Genomic DNA, 23,881 nt, shown 5'->3' with positions numbered 1-23,881 from the left:
GTGCAGTTTTGTGGCCCCACTAAAAACTCCAGGTCGGATGCTTCCTCTTCCATGAAGCTGCCCCTTGGGCACTATATCCAGAAGTAATTGCTGCCACTTCTGAGAGGCTAGATTCTCCTAGGACATATTCTATTATGAGTTTATTGCAGATGTTTGTGTGTATCTTGTCTACCTTGCTATATACCTAAACTGAACCAAAAACCATGTTTAAAAATCATAAGCCACCAAAGTTTCACAAAGTTCCCTGGACACATGCTGAAAAAATTTAATGAGCATGATATTTTCCAACATAATTCAGATTCTCTAAATAAACAATTTCTATGGTTCTTATTATTAAAATGTTAAAAATCTGGACATTTGTTTTCATTATATCAGATGAGGAAATGTTTGTAAAACTCAAAAAGCAACAGAGTAATCAAGAAAAATAGATTCCACAACACACAAAGAAGAGATGCATCCAGAGCCAAGGGTCTCTTCACTCTGTTTCGGTAAATATTATTTTTTAGGGCGCCTGGGTGGCTCAGTTGGTTAAGCGACTGCCTTCGGCTCAGGTCATGATCCTGGAGTCCTGGGATCGAGTCCCACATGCTTCTCCCTCTGACCCTCCTCCCTCTCATGCTCTCTGTCTCTCTTCTCTCGCAAATAAATAAAATCTTAAAAAAAAAAAAAAAAAAATTTAAATATAATTTTTTAATGATTTTACCAAAACACTGTGAGCACACAGATACATGAAGCAAAGCAAAGGTAACTAACAGGAGGCAATGATCAAGTGATGACTGGCAGAAATGTGAGAAGATGTGGTAGGTCAAAGGAGGGAAAGCCAGGTAGGGCCAGACAGAGCTAGAGGGTACAAGGATTGTGGTCAGAGAAGAAAGACATTTCACTGGAGAATGCCTCAGGCAAAGAGACACCAGAGCCTCAAAGGAAGACTATCAAATTATCCAGAGCATGGCCCAATTGGAAGATAGGAGCATTCCCCCTGCTTCTATCACTGGAGATCAAGTGGCACTACTTTGAGATTGAATGTCAACGTATCCAGTCCCTTGAGCCACAAATTAACAGAAATCCAACTAGAGATTGATCTGCACTTGGCCATGGAGCAGCAGGCCTCAGAAACCCAAACCTCTAAGTTAATGATAAATATAGGAGGACAGAGGGGTTGGGTCCATAAAGCACATGATTTATTATTATTAACTTTACACTCTTATCCACCCTCCCCCCAAGTGAAAAGTATTCACGGTTCTTAACAAATTCACTGACCAAAGGAAAAAAATAGGATATTTTAAGTGCAAAAGGAAGAACATGCCATCCTAGAAAATTTTGTTTTTTTCGACTATCTTTTTCAGGGGAGAAAAAAATCTTTTTTTTTTTTTTAAATCTTTCATCCCCTGAGTTTTGAATAATAAAACAAGCTCCTCTTGCAAAGTTTACAAAACATGATTATTTTCATTAAGAATGGAAACAAATTTAGGGCTAACACTTACTTAATGATTCACAGAATTCAGCCAGTTGCCAGGCTAAGGATCTACCACAGGGTACAGGATAACAATGCTGAGTCTGGGTTAAACCCATGAGCTCACATACCAGGGCTCTGAGATCAAATGAAACCAGGGACAGGAGAGGAGACAGAGCATCACCCTTTTGCTTCATGGAAGAGCCCTAGCCAAGTGCAAGTTGATGTGGCTAGTTGAACTGAGAAGGAGGGGTATGGAAATGGCAGATGTGTTTTATTTACCAACAAATCATTTTAACAAAACAAACATGGAGGCTCTTGGAGCAAGGCCAGGTTGCTACTTGCCTTTAAGTTTGTGATTGTTGTTTTGCTTTTCTCCATTTGAATAATGAATTTGGCTTCCAAGTCCTTTTCCCTGCAACACAAATAATTCAGTACTAGTTAGGAGAGAAAAGATTGTTTTTAAAACATTTGTTTTATTTACTTTTTACATATGGGGGTTTGTTTTTAAATGGCATCTGAAGCACAATCTGTGATACCACTCCTCCCAAATCCTTATTGATATAAACATGAAGACACACAAAACAGATGCCACCATCAAAAAACTTAAGACTGACAGATAATGTGTTCTCAAAACCTGGAAGAATTTCTAACTGAAAGCCAAAAGGAGTGTAAATTAAATGACAGAAACTGTGGAAGGCTGTGTGACTCATGAAAAGAGCAATGCTTTTTTTTTTGCTGTCACCTGGTTACGAAAAAATAGACACCTCCCCTCCACCCAGGATGAGAACCAAGAAGAAAACTGGTATGAATGGTCACAAACAGGTACTGCTTCTAGAAGCAGCCAGGGCACTGCCCCCCTCCTCCCACCATCTTTCTATAAGCATTCGGAAACTACAGTTCCTGGAAAACAGCAGAACTAGAAGTCCACAGAACTCCTAAGAAGTATAGTTCTCGAGAATAAATGACATGTATCTACACAGTGGAGTGGCCTGTCACTGACAAAGGAATAAGGACGGTCTCCGTATATTGCTAGGGACTGGTAGCCAGGATGTATTAGTGTTAAGAGGCGAATGGAAAGTGGAGAAAAGTCTATCGAGAATCCTACCACTTTTACTTAAAGACAAAAAGGATAGCCTACGTATTTTTCAAGAGGCCAACTATGGAGAAAGAAGAAAATGGAGCGGAGCGGATAGACGCTAGATGTCTACAAAAATATCTTGATCTGTAGATCATCTTTAGAGTGAGGAAAATAATTTACACAAAAATAAAACAAGGTTGTTTTTCAAAGTGACCTAAAACACATCAGTGTCAAAAAAAAAAGCCTGAAGTGCAGGTCATATATTCAGTGTTAAAAAATAAAATAAAAATAAAAATTAAATTAAAATAAAATGACCTAAAACTCAAAAGTAAGCTGAGACAAGTGAACCTAACTGTACATCGGTGGCACACAGTGAAAGACAATGTCAATCCTGACCGGATGCTGGAATCTGACTGTAGAATGTAGTGGGGTGTTGGCCCAAGGAGAAAAAGAACTGTAAAGAAGTCAAAGCACTTTCAGTAATCAGATTGTTGCCGGTAAAGTAAGCGTTGTCATTCAGAGATTTCCGTTTGTGCGCTATGGGATAATATCTGAGTAATTATGGTGGTGGCCTTGAGAACCAAGGTTTTGGATGAACACAGACACAAACATAAGATGGAACAGGTCAAGTAAAATCATAAACTTTATCTGAAATTGAAAAAGGAAAAGAAAGTCCTCCCTAGCTTTGTCCTCTGAAAAGGCCTAGAATCTTATGCCCAAATTATAGTCTCTAAATTCCATTTAGAGTCAGGGCTGTTAGGAGAACGACTCAATCCAAATATTTGAACTATCTTGTTACACAAGAAAGCAGGAAGCTATCACATCAAAAGTTACTGGTTTGTCCAAGTTGTCCATAGGCAACTTCTAAGATGGCTCCTGGTGATCCCTACCCTCCAGGTGTCTGTGACCCTGTGTAATCCCCTGCCCCGGGAAGTGGGCTGGACCTAGCAATTCACTTCCAATGATTACAACACTAAGACCCCCAAAGTGATAGTCTGTTGCTTCCTAGTTAGGATTACAAGAAGATTCTGATTTCTGACTTGCTGGTGCTCCTCTGTGTGTGTCTCTCTCTCTCAGAGGCCTGGCAATGGGGACAGCCATGCAGCACACTGCGAGACTTTGGGAGACACTCACGTGGCAACAAACTGTGGTCGGTCAGCAGCCACCTGGGTGAGCCTGGGAGCGCCCCTTCCCCAGCCAGGCTGGAAGGCCCTGGACTGCATCCTTGAGAGATCCTGAGTGGGTCAGAGGACCCAAGTAAACCCCACCCCGACTCCTGACTCACAGAAACGGTGAGATAATAGATGGTGTTATAAGCCCCTAAATTGGGGGTTTAGGGGCTTTAAGCCCCTAAGTTGTGTTACACAGTGAGAAATCACCAATAAGAGCCACGTCAAAAGGACTCAAGAGCCAACCTGAACTAAGTCCCCACAGGCCAAATCTGAGCAGCAGAGAATGGTAACTGCAAAAGACTGACATACACGAAATATGCATCAACTTATGAACTCATAATTTAAAAAATAAAAACCGAATGGTCCCCGTTGGAGAATCAAAAGAGTCACCTCATTATTTTAAAAACTAGTAAATAGGGGCGCCTGGGTGGCTCAGTCGGTTAAGCGTCAGACTCTTGATTTTGGCTCAGGTCATGATCTCAGGGTCCTGGGATCGAGCTCCACTGAGTGTGGAGCCTGCTTGAGATTCTCTCTCTCCCTCCGCCCCTCCCCCCAACTTGTACAAGCACACTCTCTCTGTCTCTAAAATAAATAAAAATCTTAAAAAAAAAAAGTATATAAAAGGGAAGACTCAAGCATTTGCCCTGCATTTCCTAAACAATCAAGTGTTTTTAATTTTAAGTTTAACCAAATAGTTGTTTGGGAAAGTTCCTCTTTTTAGAGTATTCTATCTAATAAACGAAGAAGGAGCGACAGAATTAGAATGTCAGCACTTTGCAACTCCGGTGTATTTGTGGCTCCAGGCAGTGATCATCAGTGGCTGCTAACTCCACAACTAGGAGACAACCAGACATGCTGTCCATCAGAACTGAAACACCAACACCTCTGCCGCAGAAATCTTGTCCCTGGCCCACGGAAAAGGCCGGACTCTGATCTAGAGCTGATGGATAGTGAATGCCAGGAAACACAGGGGGAACACATCAAACAATACCAGGGACGCAATCAGCAAAATCTAGCTTCTGGGAAGGGCAGCAGGTAAGTGACCCAGCCTATTCAATAACAAGAACAATAAACTGCAAGGAGTATAAAGATGGAAGGGGAACCTATAGATTGAAAAAAGGCTTTAAAGACCTATCATCCAGGGACACCTGGGTGGCTTAGTCGGTTAAGCATCTGCCTTCAAATCTTTAAAAAAAAAAAAAAAAAAAAAAGGGCGCCTGAGTGGCTCAGTTGGTTAAGCGACTGCCTTCGGCTCAGGTCATGATCCTGGAGTCCCGGGATCGAGTCCCGCATCGGGCTCCCTGCTCGGCAGGGAGTCTGCTTCTCCCTCTGACCCTCCTCCCTCTCATGCTCTCTGTCTCTCATTCTCTCTCTCAAATAAATAAATAAAATCTTTAAAAAAAAAAAAAAAAAAAAAAAAGCATCTGCCTTCAGCCTGGATCATGAGGATCCCGGGATCCTGGGATCGAGTCCCATATCGGGGGTCTTTGCTCAGCAGGGGGCCTGCTTCTCCCTCTGCCTGCTGATCCCCCTGCTTGTGTTCTCTCTCTCTCTCTGACAAATAAATAAATAAAATCCTTAAAAAAAAAAACAACCTATCAACCAATGGGATTTCAGTGCAAACAGAAAAGGCATTTTTAGAAATTATAAGATATCTAGGGAAATCTTAACACTGACTAAAGACAAATTTGATATTAAGGAATTATTACTACCATTTTTGGTGTGATAATGATATTGTGATGATTTTTTTTTTCAAGTCTTAACCTTTTAGAGAAACACATTGAAAAACTTATGAATGAAATAATATGATGTCTGGGAATTCCTTTAAAATAATCCCAGGGTGGGGGAAGCAGGTGTCCTGGCAACCTCAGGATGAACAGGCAGAATACCAGCCTGAACAGTGAAATCCAAACAGTATGTTGTAAACACCATTCAAGAACTACAATGGATTCCCATGGCCTGATCTAACTTTTCCAAGCCAGTGTGAAGAAGTATAGGCCTGGATGAACAGACCAGTAGCTTAAAAGACAAATAAATGAAATTCTCCTCCACCACTACCGTGTTCACAGTGCCCAGATCTTGGGTAGCTCCATTTTGGGCCCAAAAGTGAGAACTGCCTTGAGATCCCCCATGTTCATGTGGCCATAAAATAAATACTTCACAAAATTACCCCTTTCTTACAGCATGCAACTACCAAAAGTAGGTCCTGCCCACAGCAAGAGAACGACACAATTAGTTTAATTAACACCATGGGCTGCCACATCTCGATCCCTCCCATTCCCACATGGGTCATTTCTCTGTCCCTAACCGAACGTGTCTAGATCTTTCGCTTTAAAACCACTATTTTCAACAAATACCTGCTGGGAGCACACAATCATCCAGGGATGGAAGATCAGAAGGGATTCCAACAGGTGCTCACACTACTTGTCAATTCTTACTTATAAAACATGAAGGAATGCAACTCACACCGTGCCCACCGCTCTTGCTGGAAGTCAGAGGCAAAGTAATTCCAAGGCTCATAGCCTTATACCTTTGGAGCGGCGCAAGTTTAAGGGCCCTTCGCATGATCATTTATTCTTCCCTGTAGGTAACCACGGCAGTATCTCCCTAGTTTTAAATTAAAATCCACGCTATAAAAATACTAGAGAAGACACCGACTGAAAGACCATTATGTCCTATGAGCATCTATTAGCCACTTCTGAAACCTGAAGATGCTGGGTGGGTTTCAAAGGGCTCACAACCTTAAAATCATCTGCATAGCGATGTGGCGGCAGGAGGGGGAAGGTGATAGGTTCACTGTTCTGAGGGTCCATAGCTTTCTTCACTTTCGCAAAGAGCTGTGTACCCCCAAAAGACAGCAGCTCCAGCTCAGGAACCAGCAGCATTGGTAGCCCTGGGCGCTTGTTAGAAAGGAGGGATCTCAGGCCCCACCACAGACCTACTGAATGGGAACCTGTGCTGTAACAAGAGCCCTTAATGATTCCAATGAACGTGAAAGCTTGGAAAGCACTGTGCTAACATTATCTTGATCTCACAGAGTGATAACTGGCCTTAAATTTACTCTCATGAGACACACTCCATAATGTTATCTACTTTGTACACTGGGAAACTCACTACCTTTGTACTTTGACCTTTAAGTTTTATTTGTAAAGTCACATGGCAAAATATGGGTACAACCTAAATCAGCTGACACTGTCTCTACTCTTGGCTCATAAATTGTACTGTGGCTTCTGAGCGAAAACAACAAGTGTCTGACTTACTGGGACCTAAGAAGTCATCTGAGTGTTATGACCTCCAGATGACCTCATTCCCAGCACCCTGCCAACCTATCAGCTTCTAGGCCTTTCTATACCCAGACTGTTTCCCAATGTCAAGGTGAGGTTGCCACCAATAGCTTGAAGTCATTCTTAAAAAGAATCAGGGTAAGGGAATAACTGAGGGGAAAAATGGCCTGGGGACAGAATCTTAAAAAACCCAGGGAGTAAAAGAAGAAAGGAGGAGCCAGTTATGGTAATGGAGGCATAGCTCAGAGAGATTTTAGCAAAGCCATGTCTCAAGATGATGCTTCTCAGTTCCAAAAAGTCATTGAACAAGAGCTGGAATGATCTTCGAAGAAGGAACTAGAAAAAATACCACAGCACCATCACATGAGTTTGAGCACACTAAAGAAATACCTTAATGGATTTTCAGAAACTGTTTCATAGATTTTTTGCAAGAAAAGGGACCTTCTGTGGATTGGGGGAAAATCCAAGGACTTCCAGAAGATTCGATACAGCACTATGAAGAGATGAGGGCCAGGGCTTACCTAATGATATTTATCTTCTGTGCTGAACCAGCTGGTGGTGGTAAAACTCAATGGCAGTTTGAGGACCAGCATGGGCTGCAAAAGCCCAAAAAGTCGGACAGGTGTGTGAAATCAGAATACCTTTTTAGATGTGACCATTCAGCAAACTGAACATCTGAACAAAATCTACAATAGAAAAGTTCCTCTTATTCTAATGAGCTAATGAGCACTCTTAATACAAATGAAGATACAAAAATAAATACTAGAGAAAAACAAACATTTCATTTGAAAAATCTACATTTTTAATCAATGCAGGTACCCAAGGATTAATAAAGAATCCTGATTGCCTGCAGCAAAGGATGTATCTTACTCAGGGGAAAACACAGAAGCTTGGTACCCCAGGTCATGGTGACATTTACGCCAGTTTCTACAACTCTGGTTTGCTCGATACCCTTCTGGGAGAAGGCAAAGAATATATTTCTGTGTCTAACGTAGATAATCTGGGTGTCACGGTGGAGCTTTACATTCTTAACCATCTAATGAACCCAGCCAATGAACTTGTCGTGGAAGTCACAAATAAAACACATGCAGCTGTAAACAGTGGGACACTCAGTATGAAGTCTGGTGACTGATGGAAATCGCTCAAGGGTCAAAAGCACCTGTTGATGAGTTTGAGTCTTACGAAAATTCAAAATATTTAACACCAACAACCTGAGATCCGTATCTCTCTTGCAGCAGTTGAAAAGGCTGCAGGAGCAGAAGGCTATTGACATGGAAATCACTGTAAATCCAGGGACTGGATGGAGGGCTGAACATCACTTAGTCAGAAACTGCAGTCCGGGCTACGGGCTACATGGAAAAGGTTTTAAAACTCTAGGTATTAATGTTCCTACAAGGCAGTTTCTGCCTGTCAAAACCACACTAGATCTTTTGCTTGTGATGTCAAATCTCTTACAGTCTTAATGCAGGATCTCTGACACATGGAAAGTGGGAATTTTCCTCCTGTGCCCTGGGTTAAATTAGGCAGTTCTTTCACAAAGGTTCAGGATTACCTAAGGAGATCTGAAAGTATACCAGATATGCTTGAAGTGGATCAGCTCACAGTTTCAGGGGACAGGCCATGTGCGAGGATGTTTTGTTAAAGGGAAAGGTTATCAGTGCTGTTAATCACGGTGACTGAGGTGACATCGCACCTGCAGGAGTACTGGAGAACACGACTCTATCTGGGAACCTTCATATCCTGGACCACAGAAATGACAAATACTGTGTACACTTCATGCTGATTATGGGCTAAACAGTTTCTTTCAAGAAAATGTCCTTGAGGATTCTAAAACAGACAGGTACTTTATACTGTCTTACTGCTGTGTTAATTTTCAGAGTTTTCTGCAATATGATTTTAGTCTAAGAAAATCACAGATAGAAGCAATGCTTTTCTTCTCTGAAGATCCTGAAAGTTAGTTCATCTTAAAGCGCAATACCGCTTAATCTTAAAACTGGGGCAGCTCTGCTGGAAAATCTTTTAACAGAGGCCTCAGTGGTGGTCACTCTAAATTGCTTGTGATTCCGAAAATAAAGTTGTGAAGCAATAAACATTTTTAAAAATAATAATCACAGGTCAAGATTAGGTGGAGGCCATCTGTTCCAGAAAGAAAATTTCACATGCAACAATTTCCTAGATTGCTTCCTTCTTTTTTTTCTTAAGATTTTATTTATTTATTTTTCCAAGAGAGCACGAGAGCGAGCACAAGCAGGGAAGGGAGGGAAGCAGACTCTCCACTGAGCAGGGAGCCTGATGTGGGACTCGATCCCAGAACGCTGGGATCATGACCTGAGCCAAAGGCAGACCCTTAACCGACTGAGCCACACAGGCACCCAGATTGCTTCCTTCCTGAGCCTAAAAACTAAAACTATAAGAAAAAGGTATATCTTTACTCTAAAAGTATTAGCATTTATAACAAAAATGCTGGATTTTAAGCCATAAAGAGCAAATTTCACTCTAGTTACTGAAAATACCCATGGAAAAGCCACTGTAATCTCCACAAAAGGCTTATAATGGTTAGAATTATTAAATGTTGAAACTATGAATACCCTTTGGTGTATTTATCCATTGTAGATTCCAGGAGAGTTGTCAAACTTCCAAATATTCCAGAGATGAAAGAAAGAAGAAGGAAGGCTCCAGTCCCCTCTTTCCCTCCACACCCTGCTGATCAATCCTGCTCAGCCCCTTGTCCACTGGAGACAGGCTACTGCCCATGGCCTTCACTTCACCGCTGAGCCTTTAACTATCAGAGGTGACTTCAGGGTCCATGTGACACTCCATCCAACAGCCTTACCTCCACTCCCTCATCCCCACAGCAACAGTTACTTAGTCCTGTGCAATCGATAGCTCATCTACCGACCTTGGCCACATGCCACATCTCCCTACTCCACAGACACTGTCCCAGCTGGGGCCACCACCACCTCTCCAGTGTCTTTGCCTCCAGCCTTGTCCCTTCCCACCCACACTCTACCCTGCTGTCAGAGGAATTCCTCCAAACCCACATCTCACCATGAGGCTCCCGCACTTTAACTCCAGTGACTTTTCAAAGGCTCTAGGATAAAATCCAACTCCCAGCAGTATACAAAGTCCTTCCTGCTCTGACCCCAACTAATGTTGCCATGCAACATTGTATCAATCCCATCCCCTTCTGGCCTGGCCCGCTCCCAGCCATCCATCCAGACTCAGCTCAGACCTCGCACAACTGGAGAGCCTTCACTGAGCCCTCCATCCCATGCCCTAGTCAGAGGGTCCTCCTCCCTGTCTCACCCACCAGACTCTGAACTTCTTAAAAGTAAGGACTCTACCTGTCTTGAGTTTATATCCCCAGGCCCTAGCACAGTGCCTGCAACTTCGAGTTACCCATCAAATGGTTGCTAAATGTGATGGGTTGACTGAAAGTTAAATAACTGCCTCTTACCCCAGCCTAGTCTTCTCCACGTGCATCCTCTACTTAATGCCAACCTCCCTATGAGCCCCTATATCATTCCTGGTTCTTGCTCTCCCACAGGCTACAGTGCCATCCAGTTCCTATCCACATTCCAAAGCAAGGCTTGTCTCCGGTCTAATTTGAATCATCCACCCTTGATAAAACTTCAGAAACAACTGCCCTTCATACATCTGCCTAGTTCATCCCACTCACACGGGTCTCATCCCTGCTGACGTCACCTCTCCAATTAAGTCTAGCGAGTCCCAGAGAAGCAAGAACCAGCCTCGTTCACACTCCACAACCTGAGTCCACCGAGCACAAGGGCAACACTCACAATCAGTGCTCAGTGCTTTGTCTCTTAATCCTTGGGCTGAAAACTGTAAAACGCCAGGCACTGAGAGTTCCCCCAGCTCAGGTCAATTTCCTCTGACATTTAAGAAATACGGGAAATAAATCTTGACATTTTTCTCATATTGAGGAAAATAAATAATCTTAAAATATTATTTGAACATTGATTTGATAATAGAGCAAAATGAACTATGTCTCTCCCGAGCCACTTTGGTGAATTGGGTTTCTCAACCGAAAAGTCAATTATGGTTCCTTCATATAAATGAGTAATTTGTTTGAAAGGTCTGGAAACTAGATCATAAGATGCTACAAACGAACCAGCTAAAGTAAGTAGACTGAGTTATAGATCAATACTGGGGGGAGGGAGAAGGAGGAAGGAAGGGAAAAGAGTAAAATGCCCAATCAGAAAAAGGGATGAATTGTGTCAGCTCTCAGATTTGTGCATAGGAGGAAGCTTATCAAAAAAAAACCCTACGTTAATTCAAGAATTTTGAAATGTTTTTAAATTATTCAGCAATTCAAATTGATTCCAGTTGCTCAGTTGATGGTATTTGGTCACTCCATAATAAAGAGCTTGACTGGGTGGTACTGAGATCTCCAAACTAAGCATTATCTAAGAAGATTCTAAAGAGTAGCTTATTCACCCCAAGTTCTGAAGTAAATTAGTATCCCCCGAATTCACCTTAAAACTTACATACTTTGTATATAATTGTAGAATCACTATGTTGTACACCTGAAATTAACATAATATTGTATATCAACCAAACTTCAAAAATAAAAAATGCAAACTTAAGATACTATGAACTAATATTTAACTGCCTTCACTTTGGTGGCAGGACACTCAATAGCAAAAATAAAAATAAAAAGCCATTTTCTAAAAGAATGTGTGACCTCTGGGGGTACTGCAATGGAAAGAAGTCCAAGGAATACTGCTAAGTGGGAGAAAGAACAAGCAGCTGTGTGTAGACCATGATCCAGTTTGCAGTTAAGTGGATAAATAAAGCATAAAGAATATGCACTTATATGCTTCCAGATGTGCAAAACATTTCTGAAAATTTCTGAAAGGATAAAGAGGAAGCTGTTAGTAGTATGAGTAGTTCTCATGCAATATTTGAAAACAGAATTATACTGTATCCTGATCCCCTACACTCAATGAATTGCTCAGTCCCTCTGCTCTACCCAATGACAGTCTCTTTTCCCTATTATTAGGGCTCCAGATAAAATACAGAACACCCAATTAAATGTGAATTTCAGAAAAACAAATGCTTTTTTAACAGGACTATATCCCAAATATTGCGTGTGATCTACTCACACTTTATTTTCGCTTGCTACCCCGGACGCCACCATCTCTTAGCCGGGCTGTGCACCCATCAGGCTCTTCCCCTTAGATGCACGGGTATTCACCTCCCTTCCTCAAGCCCAGACAGCGAATGAGCGGAGTCCTCACTTTCACCTGCACCCTCAGTACCTGATGCAGCAGCAGAGGCTCCATAAATACGAGTCCCCTCGCCTGTGTCTAAGTGTGGAGTCGGAGGGCTATTCTCCTGCAACCAGCTTCTCCCTAACCTTTCTGGCTGGTTCTGAGCACCCAGAGAACATGGGACTGCTGACTCCTCTCAGTTGCTCTCCATGAAATCATAAAAGCCTTTGACTCAGTTTCTGGAGAAAACCCAGGGGAGACAGACACTGAAAAAAATTCTGGAGTGGGCTTCTCAGGCAATCACCCTGACTTCATTTCAGCTCCTCAGAACACACCTCACCACACAGCCATCAGCCAGAGGTCAGTGGCACCATGACCTACATCCAAAGGCCAACCTCGAGTGGCAGCCAGTGAGAAGTCTGCAGAGCCCCCGCTCCATTTCCCGTGGACAGTGCTGTCACAGTCTCGGATGTTAGGAGCGTCCCGTGCTAAGTGAAATGCTCCGCGGACCCCTGCCATAGCTGGAGGCAGCTATGAAGCAGAAACTTTTATTATTATCCCTGGTTTTGAGAGGGTATAAGAAACCTAAGAAGATTAAGCAACAAGCCAACTGCTGCAGGTTGGGATCCCGGAGAAGCAGACACTGTGAGGGAGTTTAGCAAGCAGGGTGTTCATTAGGGGTGCCCTGGGGGTGGACACCTGCAGAAAGGCGAAGAAAGCAGGACTGGCCAGAGAAGACCATGGATCTGCGACGCAGGCCCCCAGGGCAGCCTCAGCTGACCCCACAGGCCCATCAGAGTTGCCCAGCCTGCGCCACGATGGCCTACATTGGCCAGTCCGCAAGTCGCAGTCCCAGACTGTGGGCTACCTGGGGAAGGGGCATAACCCTGAGCCCTGTGGGGCTGACCCTGAAGGCTGGGCTGAGCAACACCATTCAGCAAGGAGGATCTGGTGGCAAGCGCAGGGTCCGCCACCCCAACTCCCCTCAAGTCCATGCTGTAGAGTACGCTGACCCGTGGCACCCCAACTCCCCGGCAGAGCCATGAGCAGGGGCTACTGGGCAAGAAAGAAGGCAGATACTTTTTTTTGTTTCCAGCGGAAGGAAGGACAACCTAACAATCAGAACTGTCTCAATACAAATGAGCTGCCTTGAGATGCACAGGATCATCCCTGAGGAGGTGGAGGCTGACAAATGCTTATCTGGCACGCCCCGCCCGTATGCGGAGATTTACGCAGTCTTCAAATATTTAGTGAGTACCTTTCATGCCAGACAATACTCTGGATGTAGGGGAAAAGAGGTAAACAATACACACGAGTCCTGCAGTCAGCATTTTAGTGACAGGGGAGGAACAAAATAAATACAGTACCATCTTAGATCCTGGTAAGTGCTATAAAGAAATGAAAGGATGTCACGGGAGAGAACTGAGGGCAGAGGCAGTGGGAGGCAGACGGCCAGTAAAGACCTTTCCAAGGCAGTGATGTGGGAGCAAAGGCCTGACTGCAGCGAGGCCAAGGGCCAGGCAAAGATCTGGGAAGAGCATTCCAAACAGAACAGCAGGACAAAGGCTGGGCAGGAACCAGGCAGGAACCAGTCGGAGGTTTGAGGGGGGATGAGCAAGAGGCCAGCAATGACTGAAGAAGAGAGGGGGTCGAGCAAAATGGGACATGAGGTCAGAAAAGCCAGGGCCAAATGACATCAGAATCTGGAACTTACATGTGATAGACCACGGCCATAGGAAGGTGTGGGGTCCGGGGGAGTGGCAAAATCGCACACATTTTTAAATGCTCCCTCTAGCTGCTGTGCAGGGACCCCAGAGGGGCAAGAGGAAAGAAAAGAAGCCACCGAGGAGGGCGCCTGGGTGGCTCAGTTAGTTAAGCGACTGCCTTCGGCTCAGGTCATGATCCTGGAGTCCCAGGATCGAGTCCCGCATCGGGCTCCCTGCTCTGCGAGGAGTCTGCTTCTCCCTCTGACCCTCCCCCCCTCATGCTCTCTCTCTCTCTCAAATAAATAAATAAAATCTTTAAAAAAAAAAAAAAAGAAGCCACCAAGGAGGGCCACACAAGAGACACTGGACCAGTGAGGAAGCTTAGCTCCTCTTCGCTCCTTCTGAAACGGCGCTTCACTAGGTGCTCTCATCCCTTCCCCTGAATGGAGCCCAACCCACCCATCCCCATTCCAGAACACAACTCCAGATTTGGATTATGCCTTTATAAAGGGTTACCACTGCTGGCTTCTAAGGCTTCCCTTCTGAACACTGGAAACACCACAGTCATTGAAAAACACTGGTAACTGGGAAGAAAAAGCAAGTAGCAAAGCAGCATGAAAACTAGAATCTAATTTGCAGTTAAATAGAAAGGAAGAAGAGAAGAAAAAAATTATGCATGTATACTGAGTATCTTCTCAATTCTCCTAAGGACAGTACATAACTAGTACCATTCTAGAAGCACAGAAGGGAAATTAATTCATTATATATAGTGAGTGGATGCCTTACTCCGGGCATTAGGCATAATTTAATTCTGTCACAGAACCCTGGCCCAGTTGAGAAAAACCAGTTGAGAGCTGCAGAATTTCATGCACTATAAAATTCAAGCCCAAAAGCATAAAGAACTAAATTTTGCTTGAGACTAAAGATGATAATGACACTTTGCAGGGAATTCTGGATACTCCACGGGGAGGAAGGGCCAAGATGGTAAAGGGCTTGAGAGCCAAGCTGAGGCTCTTGGCTCAGGGAAATGGAACACTTGACAAGAGGATGGACTCAGGAGAGAGCAGGAGACCTTGCCCATGACCTCGACTCACACGGAGAGAAGGTGAGGCCCCAGGAGGTTAAGGGACTTGCTCAAAGTTCTACTAGAGTCAGCACTGTGGAAAGTTAAAGGAATTAAGAGTCAATACTCTGGAGCCACAGTGAACGGCTACAGGCTGTGTGCAAAGCTAGAACCCCAAACTTGATTTTAGCTACATCCCCTTGAAAGTGGAGTTAGGTAAGCTTGGGCTCCCACAGGAACATGATGGGTCAGTCTGCACACGTGAGCAACCCACACCAAGAGTACTCTCTAAACAGTGTGCAAGGTATCTACCCCATCAGACACTGGATTGGGGGCACAAGAAGCCCATCCAGCCTCATCTCCCACACACATCTGCACCACCCAAGCCCCCCATCCCATTCCAAACTGTTCCTTCTTCCAGGACTCACAGCAACCCTCGCGCTGTTCCCTCTGTCTGGAATGTACTTTTCTCCTCCATCTCACTTTTCCTTCAAAGTTTTAAAGATGTCTCGTCCTCTAGGAAGCCTTCCCAAACTCCTCGTAGCCAGTATCTTCTATGTGATATTCCACAACACACCACATCTTCTGTGTGATATTCCACAACACACCACAGCAGTTTCTACCTTCTACCTGTTAACTGTTGGGTGACTACATACTTGTCTTCTCTACCAGTCCAGTCACTTCCTGAGGGCAGAGATAATACCTTACTTTTTACATATCCCACAATACCCAGCACTACCCTCACATACAGAAAGCACCTGAATGAATGAACGAATAAGCAATGAAAGAATGAATAAAACAGCTGAACTGAAAACAAGATACTACTCTTGAATTTTAAGCACTAAAATGAAGCTAATGCTTCAAAGCCTATTATACATTTTCAATTTTTAAATGCAGATGTGTTTTCCCTACACATTTCAATTAACCTGGCAGATGTTAACTCCAAAGGCAGACACGAAGCTCGGCTCTCCCTGAAGACCCACAGCTGTGCTCTGACTCCAGGACCAAGGCAGAGGGAACTTGGGTCTCTTCTGAGTCACAGGACAGAGGAAAAATAAGGATGTGCATATGACCAAATTTCTTCAATACCCTTCTCCAAAACACAGAAGCAACAGGTTCACAAAAGAAAAGTGGCAATTTAAATGGAATGGTGTTAAGTATAAACATTGAGAACTTTACTAATACTTCCTCTTGTTTTCCTACATTCAGATGTTAAGCCAACTATTTAATGTCCAAAGATAGCTTCGTTCAGTGCAGCAGCACCGCGGAACAAAGAAATGAGTTTTCTCTGCTCTTTCCCCACACCATCACTACAACCCTCCTTCCAGATTTATCTCTATTTTAGAAAAATGTTCTCAGTGACAGCTTTTGAAATAAAAAAAAAAAAAAAATACAATAGCTGGCTTGTAAAAAGAAGATTGATTCCTTTTACAACATTGCCAGCTAAATATACCAGATAGGAGAAAGGTATGCTTCAAAACACTAAATTGCAGTACTTTTTCTTCAAAAAGACTTCACTTCGAGTCAGAGTGGAATAAGATGCAAGCCCAGATTCTGATGTTGCCAAGCAAAGTGGTTTCATAATTGTGCGGGGAAGCACTGGGCTTTGGGCACCAGGGTTTAAATCCTGCCTCACAGCAGCTCGGTGACTTTGGCACCTGATTTAACTTTGCCAAGCCTTGGTTTCCTCACCTGTAAAGTGGCTGAATAAAACCTATCAGACACAGTTGCTTAAAAGAACTGATTGTGCAGCAAGGCTGTGGGGACTGAGCTAGCCTGATGTATCATTTATTTGCTGAAAGATGTGCTAGAAGAAAGCAGGCAACACGAGGCCAGGCACACAGCCGACAATCAGTAAATTCATCTCCATCACAAACCCAAGATCCATCCACGAATCACCAAGCCCTTATCATGCCTGTGCTGTCTGAGGCACTGGACATAAACCAGTGAACAAAACCAACGCAAAGCCCTGCCCTCCAGGTGGGCAGATCTTTGTTAACAACCTTTCCAGGGCTTTCCCAAAATGAGTGGAAATGGAGGGAATCCAGAAAATACATTTTGCCAAATTTTCTAGCCAGATCTCAGATCTCTAAAAGATGAAGAACCACCATAGAGTTGACCTTCGTAGATTTTATTTATGAAATGCTTTATCTTCATCAACACAATCCAGAGGCCACAGTTCATAAAAAAAATCAGAAACACCAAAATTCTTTCACTTACTTTTAAATACTTGTGAAAGATGTCCAGTTATTCTGACTATATATTGAATGTCCAATCAGAAGACAGGAAACGCACACTGTCCTTCCTGCCCAGCAGCCCCATCCCTCCCTCCCCAAGGGCAAGCCTGCAACGCTCGCTTGTGTATTAAAGAGAGCAACAGTGGCTAGAGGCAGGAGTAGGTCAATGGACAAACGCATATGTGTCCGCTGTACAAGGCTCTCGGGTATACAGAGATGTATGATCATAGCTCTTGCCCTTCAACGGCCCACGATCGCCCCACGTGGGTGGAAGCAAACAGGATTTAAAAAGCAAAGCCAGTTGGGGGTTGGATGAGTGGCCCACCCCACCCCAGGCATGGGAGGCCAGACCAAGGAGAGATCTGATTTTGGCTGACGTGGTAAGTAAAATGAAGTCATCCAAAAAGGAAGCCCAATCACTGCCTAAAGCAACAGCCACATTTTGTATCCTGGGAGACAAGGGGGTAGGTCACCGGACAGTTCTTTTCCAGGATATTCTTGGAACACCAAACCGAGTCACACTGCCTTTCCTGGTGCCTAAACACCGCCAGGCTTGATGAAGAGCTACTCCCTGCCTGCCCTGGCTCTTGCTCTTTTTCAGACCACGCTGGGCAGACATGGAGGATGCTATGCCACAGCTGCAGTTTCTGAGTTGTGATGTAACACACAAGAGCAAAGAAACAATACAGAGGAAGAAGCCACACCCCACACTCAGGCAGATTTTCGTTTTGCCATTACCTAGAAAACGTCAGGCATCAGTGGAAGGTGAGCCCACTGGCACCATCCTAGGAATCCAGCAGCTGGAGAGTCACCAGTAATCACACTCCCAGCTAGGACTCCCAACCCAGGAGCTCCCCAGCTTGCTGCCCACAGGACTCTCCCAGGGGCTTTAAAATTCCTGATGTCCAGCTACAGCTCATACCAGTTAAATCCACTCTCTGGGGCGCGAAGCCATCAGCTGAGATATGAGGCCAGTGTCCTAAACTCCTGGTTTCTCTACTTCCTCCATTAAATGTCTCAGAGAGGCAACCAGCCCCCGCCCTCCACAATCAGATGTCACTAGCAAAGCCCAAAGGAGAACACAAACCATGACCATGGACCTGTACGAAACCAGGTGACAGAGGGAGAAAAAGACCAAGAAGGCCACCAAAACCCTCAGCAAAGAAGAAAATGCCTTTGGGCTCAGGCATGCAGTGTGCACACAATCAGAGTGATGGAGCCCAGAGTTTCAGGGTCCAAAGAGCCAGGTTCACATTCTGCATCTCAACTGACCACCCAGCCACCTGCCCATCCATTAAATGGGGATGAGTCTTGCCTGCTCTGCCTGCTTCAGAGGAGGCTACAGGGTTCAGAGGACAGAGTCGAAGCACGCAGAGAAGGACATGCTTATGCAGACGCAATCGCTGTCCTTAGCATTACCAGCACTGTTCACAGAAACTACTTTAGAGCTGTATCTTCCAGGAGCCTCCTCCCCACCCAAGACACCTCTTTCCTGGTCTTCACAGCAATACGGAAAGGACCAGCATCTCAGCATTCAGTGAAGCTCAAGGATGCTTATGACACAACAGTGGGCCAAGCCAAGAGCACTCAAAGATGACAACTCCCCCAAATATTGAAAACACCAGTAATGCAGGAAAGTGGTAAGGGGAAATGGTCTGAAGTAAAGAGTTTTAAATAAAGCAAATAAAGGAGAAAGTTTTTTTTTTTATTCCAGTATAATTAACATATAATGTTATATTAGTTTCGGGTGTGCAATATAGTGATTCAACAATTCTTTTTTTTTTTTTAAAGATTTTATTTATTTGACAGAGAGAGAGACAACGAGAGAGGGAACACAAGCAGGGGGAGTGGGAGAGGGAGAAGCAGGCTTACCGCAGAGCAGGGAGCCCGATGTGGGGCTCGATCCCAGGACCCTGGGATCATGGCCTGAGCCAAAGGCAGACGCGTAACAACTGAGCCACCTATGCGCCCCTTTTCTTTTTGTAAAGATTTTATTTGACAGCAGTGATTCAACAATTCTATATATTTACTCAGTGCTCATCATGCTATGTGTATTCTTAATCCCCACCACCTATTCCACCCATCCCTCACCCACCTCCCCTCTGGCAACCATCTGTTTATTCTCTATAGTTAAGAGTCTGTTTTTTACTTTGTCTCTTTTCTTTGTTCATTTGTTTTGTTTCTTAAATTCCACATAAGTGAAATCATATGGTATTTGTCTTTCTCTGATTGATTTCACTTAGCATTATACTCTCTAGATCCATCCATACTGTTGCAAATGGTAAGATGTCATTCTTTTTTATGGCTCAGTAATATTCCATTGTATATATATAACCACATCTTCTTTGTCCATTTGTCTAGCTACGGACACCTTGGCTGCTTCCATATCTTGGTTATCGTAAATAATGCTGCAATAAACATAGGGGTCCATGTATCTTTTTGAATAATGTTTTCATTTTCTTTGGGTAAACACCCAGTAGTGGGATTACTGGATCATATGGTAATTCTATTTTTAACTTTTTGAGGAACCTCCATACTGTTTTCCACAGTGGCTGCACCAATTTGCACACCCGCCAACAGTGCACAAGTGTTCCTTTTTCTCCACATCCTCACCAACAATTGTTATTTCCTGTCTTTTCTTCGATATCAGCCATTCTTGCAGGTATAATGTGATATCTCGTTGTAGTTTTGGTTTGCCTTTCCCTGATGATAAGCAACACTGAGCATCTTTTCCTGTGTCTGGTGGCATTTGTATGTCTTCTTTGGAGAAATGTCCATCCATGTCTTTTGCCCATTTTTTAATTGGATTATTTGTTTTTTTGGTGTTGAGTTATATAAGTTGGATACTAACCCTTTATCAGATATGTCATTTGTAAATATCTTTTCCCATCAGGTAGGTTGTCTTTTAAGTTCTGCTGATTGTTTCATTTGCTGTACAGGAGCTTTTTATTTTGATGTAGGGGAGAAATTTTAAACATTCATTCTAAACCCAATGTTTTTCAGTGGCAACCCAGGACTAGGACTGGTGCACCCTGTGTTCTAAAATACTTTAATTAGATGTCAATACTTTAAAAATCAGAAGATCTTATGTGAAACTCTGTGTTTCTGACTTGTCCTGAAATACGAGAGGACATGGCACTCCTGTGTCCACACTCTGCAGGACAGCAGAAAAAGAGCTGATGAGGCCTCCCCCGACAGCCCACGCAGGTCAGCGGCTCTCCCCCAGCTTCTCAGACAGGGGAGTTGAGACCCCCATAGGAAACTGAAAGACTTCAGAGAAGGGGTTATGCCTCTAACAGCAAAAAGACTTTTTAAAATGACTAATTGGCAGCAAATCTGAAGACTCTGATTATGGCTTCTCAACCTTCGCCTGCTTTCTGTTGGACTCTGTTATCTTCTCCCACCCATGGTGCCTCTAGGGACAGAGCAATGACAAAGCGGGCTGATGTGATGAAACCAATCAAGCTGACTTTTAACAAAATATGATTTAACCCAGCCAAAAGGAAATAAGGTTTTCTAATTTCTTCCTTAAGATTTCTTAAAGAAACCACCAGTGAGGGGGCTTTCTCTCTCGTTTCTTTCTCTTTTTAGCATAAACTACACCTCCTTAATTTTCAATCCTTCCAACTCCCTGCCAGTATTTTCACCTCCTGAGACCCTCAAGGTATGCAACTTTTTTTTTAATTTTTTTATTGTTATGTTAATCCCCATACATTACATCATTAGTTTTAGATATAGTGTTCCATGATTCATTGTTTGTGCATAACACCCAGTGCTCCATGCAGAACGTGCCCTCCTCAATACCCATCACCAGGCTAACCCATCCTCCCACCCCCCTCCCCTCTAGAACCCTCAGTTTGTTTTTCAGAGTCCATTGTCTCTCATGGTTCTTCTCCCCCTCCGATTTCCCCCCCTTCATTCTTCCCCTCCTGCTACATTCTTCTTCTTTTTTTCTTTCTTAACATATATTGCATTATTTGTTTCAGAGGTACAGATCTGAGATTCAACAGTCTTGCACAATTCACAGCGCTTACCAGAACACATACCCTCCCCAGTGTCCATCACCCAGTCACCCCATCCCTCCCACCCCACCCCCCACTCCAGCAACCCTCAGTTTGTTTCCTGAGATTAAGAATTCCTCATATCAGTGAGGTCGTATGATACATGTCTTTCTCTGTTTGACTTATTTCGCTCAGCATAATACCCTCCAGTTCCATCCACGTCGTTGCAAATGGCAAGATCTTATTCCTTTTGATGGCTGCATAATATTCCATTGTATATATATACCACTTCTTCTTTATCCATTCATCTGTTGATGGACATCTTGGCTCTTTCCACAGTTTGGCTATTGTGGACATTGCTGCTATAAACATCGGGGTGCACGTAGCCTTTCGGGTCCCTACTTTTGTATCTTTGGGGTAAATACCCAGTAGTGCAATTGCTGGATCATATGGTAGCTCTATTTTCAACTTTTTGAGGAACCTCCATACTGTTTTCCAGAGTGGCTGCACCAGCTTGCATTCCCACCAACAGTGTAGGAGGGTTCCCCTTTCTCCGCATCCCCGCCAACATCTGTCATTTCCTGACTTGTTAATTTTAGCCATTCTGACTGGTGTGAGGTGGTATCTCATTGAGGTTTTGATTTGGATTTCCCTGATGCCGAGCGATATTGAACACTTTTTCATGTGTCTGTTGGCCATTTGGATGCCTTCTTTGGAAAAATGTCTGTTCATGTCTTCTGCCCATTTCTTGATAGGATTCTTTGTTCTTTTGGTGTTGAGTTTGATGAGTTCTTTATAGATTTTGGATACTAGCCCTTTATCTGATATGTCATTTGCAAATATCTTCTCCCATTCTGTCAGTTGTCTTTTGGTTTTGTTGACTGTTTCCTTTGCTTTGCAAAAGCTTTTTATCTTGATGAAGTCCCAATAGTTCATTTTTGCCCTTGCTTCCCTTGCCTTTGGCGATGTTTCTAGGAAGAAGTTGCTGCGGCTGAGGTCGAAGAGGTTGCTGCCTGTGTTCTCCTTTAGGATTTGGAAGGACTCCTGTCTCACATTGAGGTCTTTCAACCATTTGGAGTCTATTTTTGTGTGTGGTGTAAGGAAATGGTCCAGTTTCATTCTTCTGCATGTGGCTGTCCAGTTTTCCCAACACCATTTGTTGAAGAGACTGTCTTTTTTCCATTGGACATTCTTTCCTGCTTTGTCAAAGATTAGTTGACCATAGAGTTGAGGGTCCATTTCTGGGCTCTCTATTCTATTCCATTGATCTATGTGTCTGTTTTTGTGCCAGTACCATACTGTCTTGATGATGACAGCTTTGTAGTAGAGCTGGAAGTCTGGAATTGTGATGCCGCCAGCTTTGCTTTTCTTTTTCAACATTCCTCTGGCTATGCGGGGTCTTTTCTGGTTCCATACAAATTTTAGGATTATTTGTTCCATTTCTTTGAAGAAAGTGGATGGTATTTTGATGGGGATTGCATTGAATGTGTAGATTGCTCTAGGTAGGATTGACATCTTCACAATGTTTGTTCTTCCAATCCATAAGCATGGAATGTTTTTCCATTTCTTTGTGTCTTCCTCAATTTCTTTCATGAGTATTTTATAGTTTTCTGAGAACAGATCCTTTGCCTCTTTGGTTAGATTTATTCCTAGGTATCTTATGGTTTTGGGTGCAATTGTAAATGGGATCGACTCCTTAATTTCTCTTTCTTCTGACTTGTTGTTGGTGTATAGGAATGCCACTGACTTCTGTGCATTGATTTTATATCCTGCCACTTGACTGAATTCCTGTATGAGTTCTAGCAGTTTTGGGGTGGAGTCTTTGGGGTTTTCCACATAAAGTATCATATCATCTGCAAAGAGTGAGAGTTTGACTTCTTCTTTGCCAATTTGGATGCCTTTGATTTCTTTTTGTTGTCTGATTGCTGTGGCTAGGACTTCCAATACTATGTTGAATAGCAGTGGTGAGAGTGGACATCCCTGCCGCGTTCCTGACCTTAGGGGGAAAGCTCTCAGTTTTTCCCCATTGAGAATGATATTCGCTGTATGTTTTTCATAGATGGTTTTTATGATATTGAGGTATGTACCCTCTATGCCTCTACTCTGAAGAGTTTTGATCAAGAAAGGATGCTGTACTTTGTCAAATGCTTTTTCTGCATCTATTGAGAGGATCATATGATTCTTGTTCTTTCTTTTGTTAATGTATTGTATCACATTGATTGATTTGCGGATGTTGAACCAACCTTGCAGCCCAGGGATAAATCCCACTTGGTCGTGGTGAATAATCCTTTTAATGTACTGTTGGATCCTATTGGCTAGTATTTTGGGGAGAATTTTTGCATCCATGTTCATCAGGGATATTGGTCTGTAATTCTCCTTTTTGATGGGGTCTTTGTCTGGTTTTGGGATCAAGGTAATGCTGGCCTCATAAAATGAGTTTGGAAGTTTTCCTTCCATTTCTATTTTTTGGAACAGTTTCAGAAGGATAGGTATTAATTCTTCTTGAAATGTTTGGTAGAATTCCCCTGGGAAGCCATCTGGCCCTGGGCTTTTGTGTTTTGGGAGATTTTTGATGACTGCTTCTATTTCCTTAGTGGTTATAGGTCTGTTCAGGTTTTCTATTTCTTCCTGGTTCAGTTTTGGTAGTTGA

The 23,881-nt window shown here is 43.4% G+C and overlaps 1 protein-coding gene and 1 pseudogene across 3 annotated transcripts in view; one reads left to right on the top strand and one right to left on the bottom strand.

Annotated features, from left to right (window-relative positions):
- The window catches only part of KIF16B (kinesin family member 16B), a 297,963-nt gene that overhangs the window by 251,960 nt on the left and 22,122 nt on the right, over positions 1 to 23,881 (bottom strand). For all 3 annotated transcript variants that reach the window (XM_078056901.1, XM_078056903.1, XM_078056902.1), the window contains exon 2: positions 1,799 to 1,868. In XM_078056901.1, coding sequence (XP_077913027.1) covers positions 1,799 to 1,868 — 70 coding nt within the window. The remainder of the gene's footprint in view (positions 1 to 1,798; positions 1,869 to 23,881) is intronic.
- LOC144379315 (UTP--glucose-1-phosphate uridylyltransferase pseudogene) lies at positions 7,255 to 8,784 on the top strand (annotated as a pseudogene).

This window comes from Halichoerus grypus, chromosome 10 (genome assembly GCF_964656455.1).
Source record: "Halichoerus grypus chromosome 10, mHalGry1.hap1.1, whole genome shotgun sequence".
Classification (NCBI taxonomy): Eukaryota; Metazoa; Chordata; class Mammalia; order Carnivora; family Phocidae; genus Halichoerus; species Halichoerus grypus.
The sequence above is the reverse complement of the archived record's forward strand: the minus strand, read 5'-3'. Positions and strand labels throughout refer to the sequence as shown.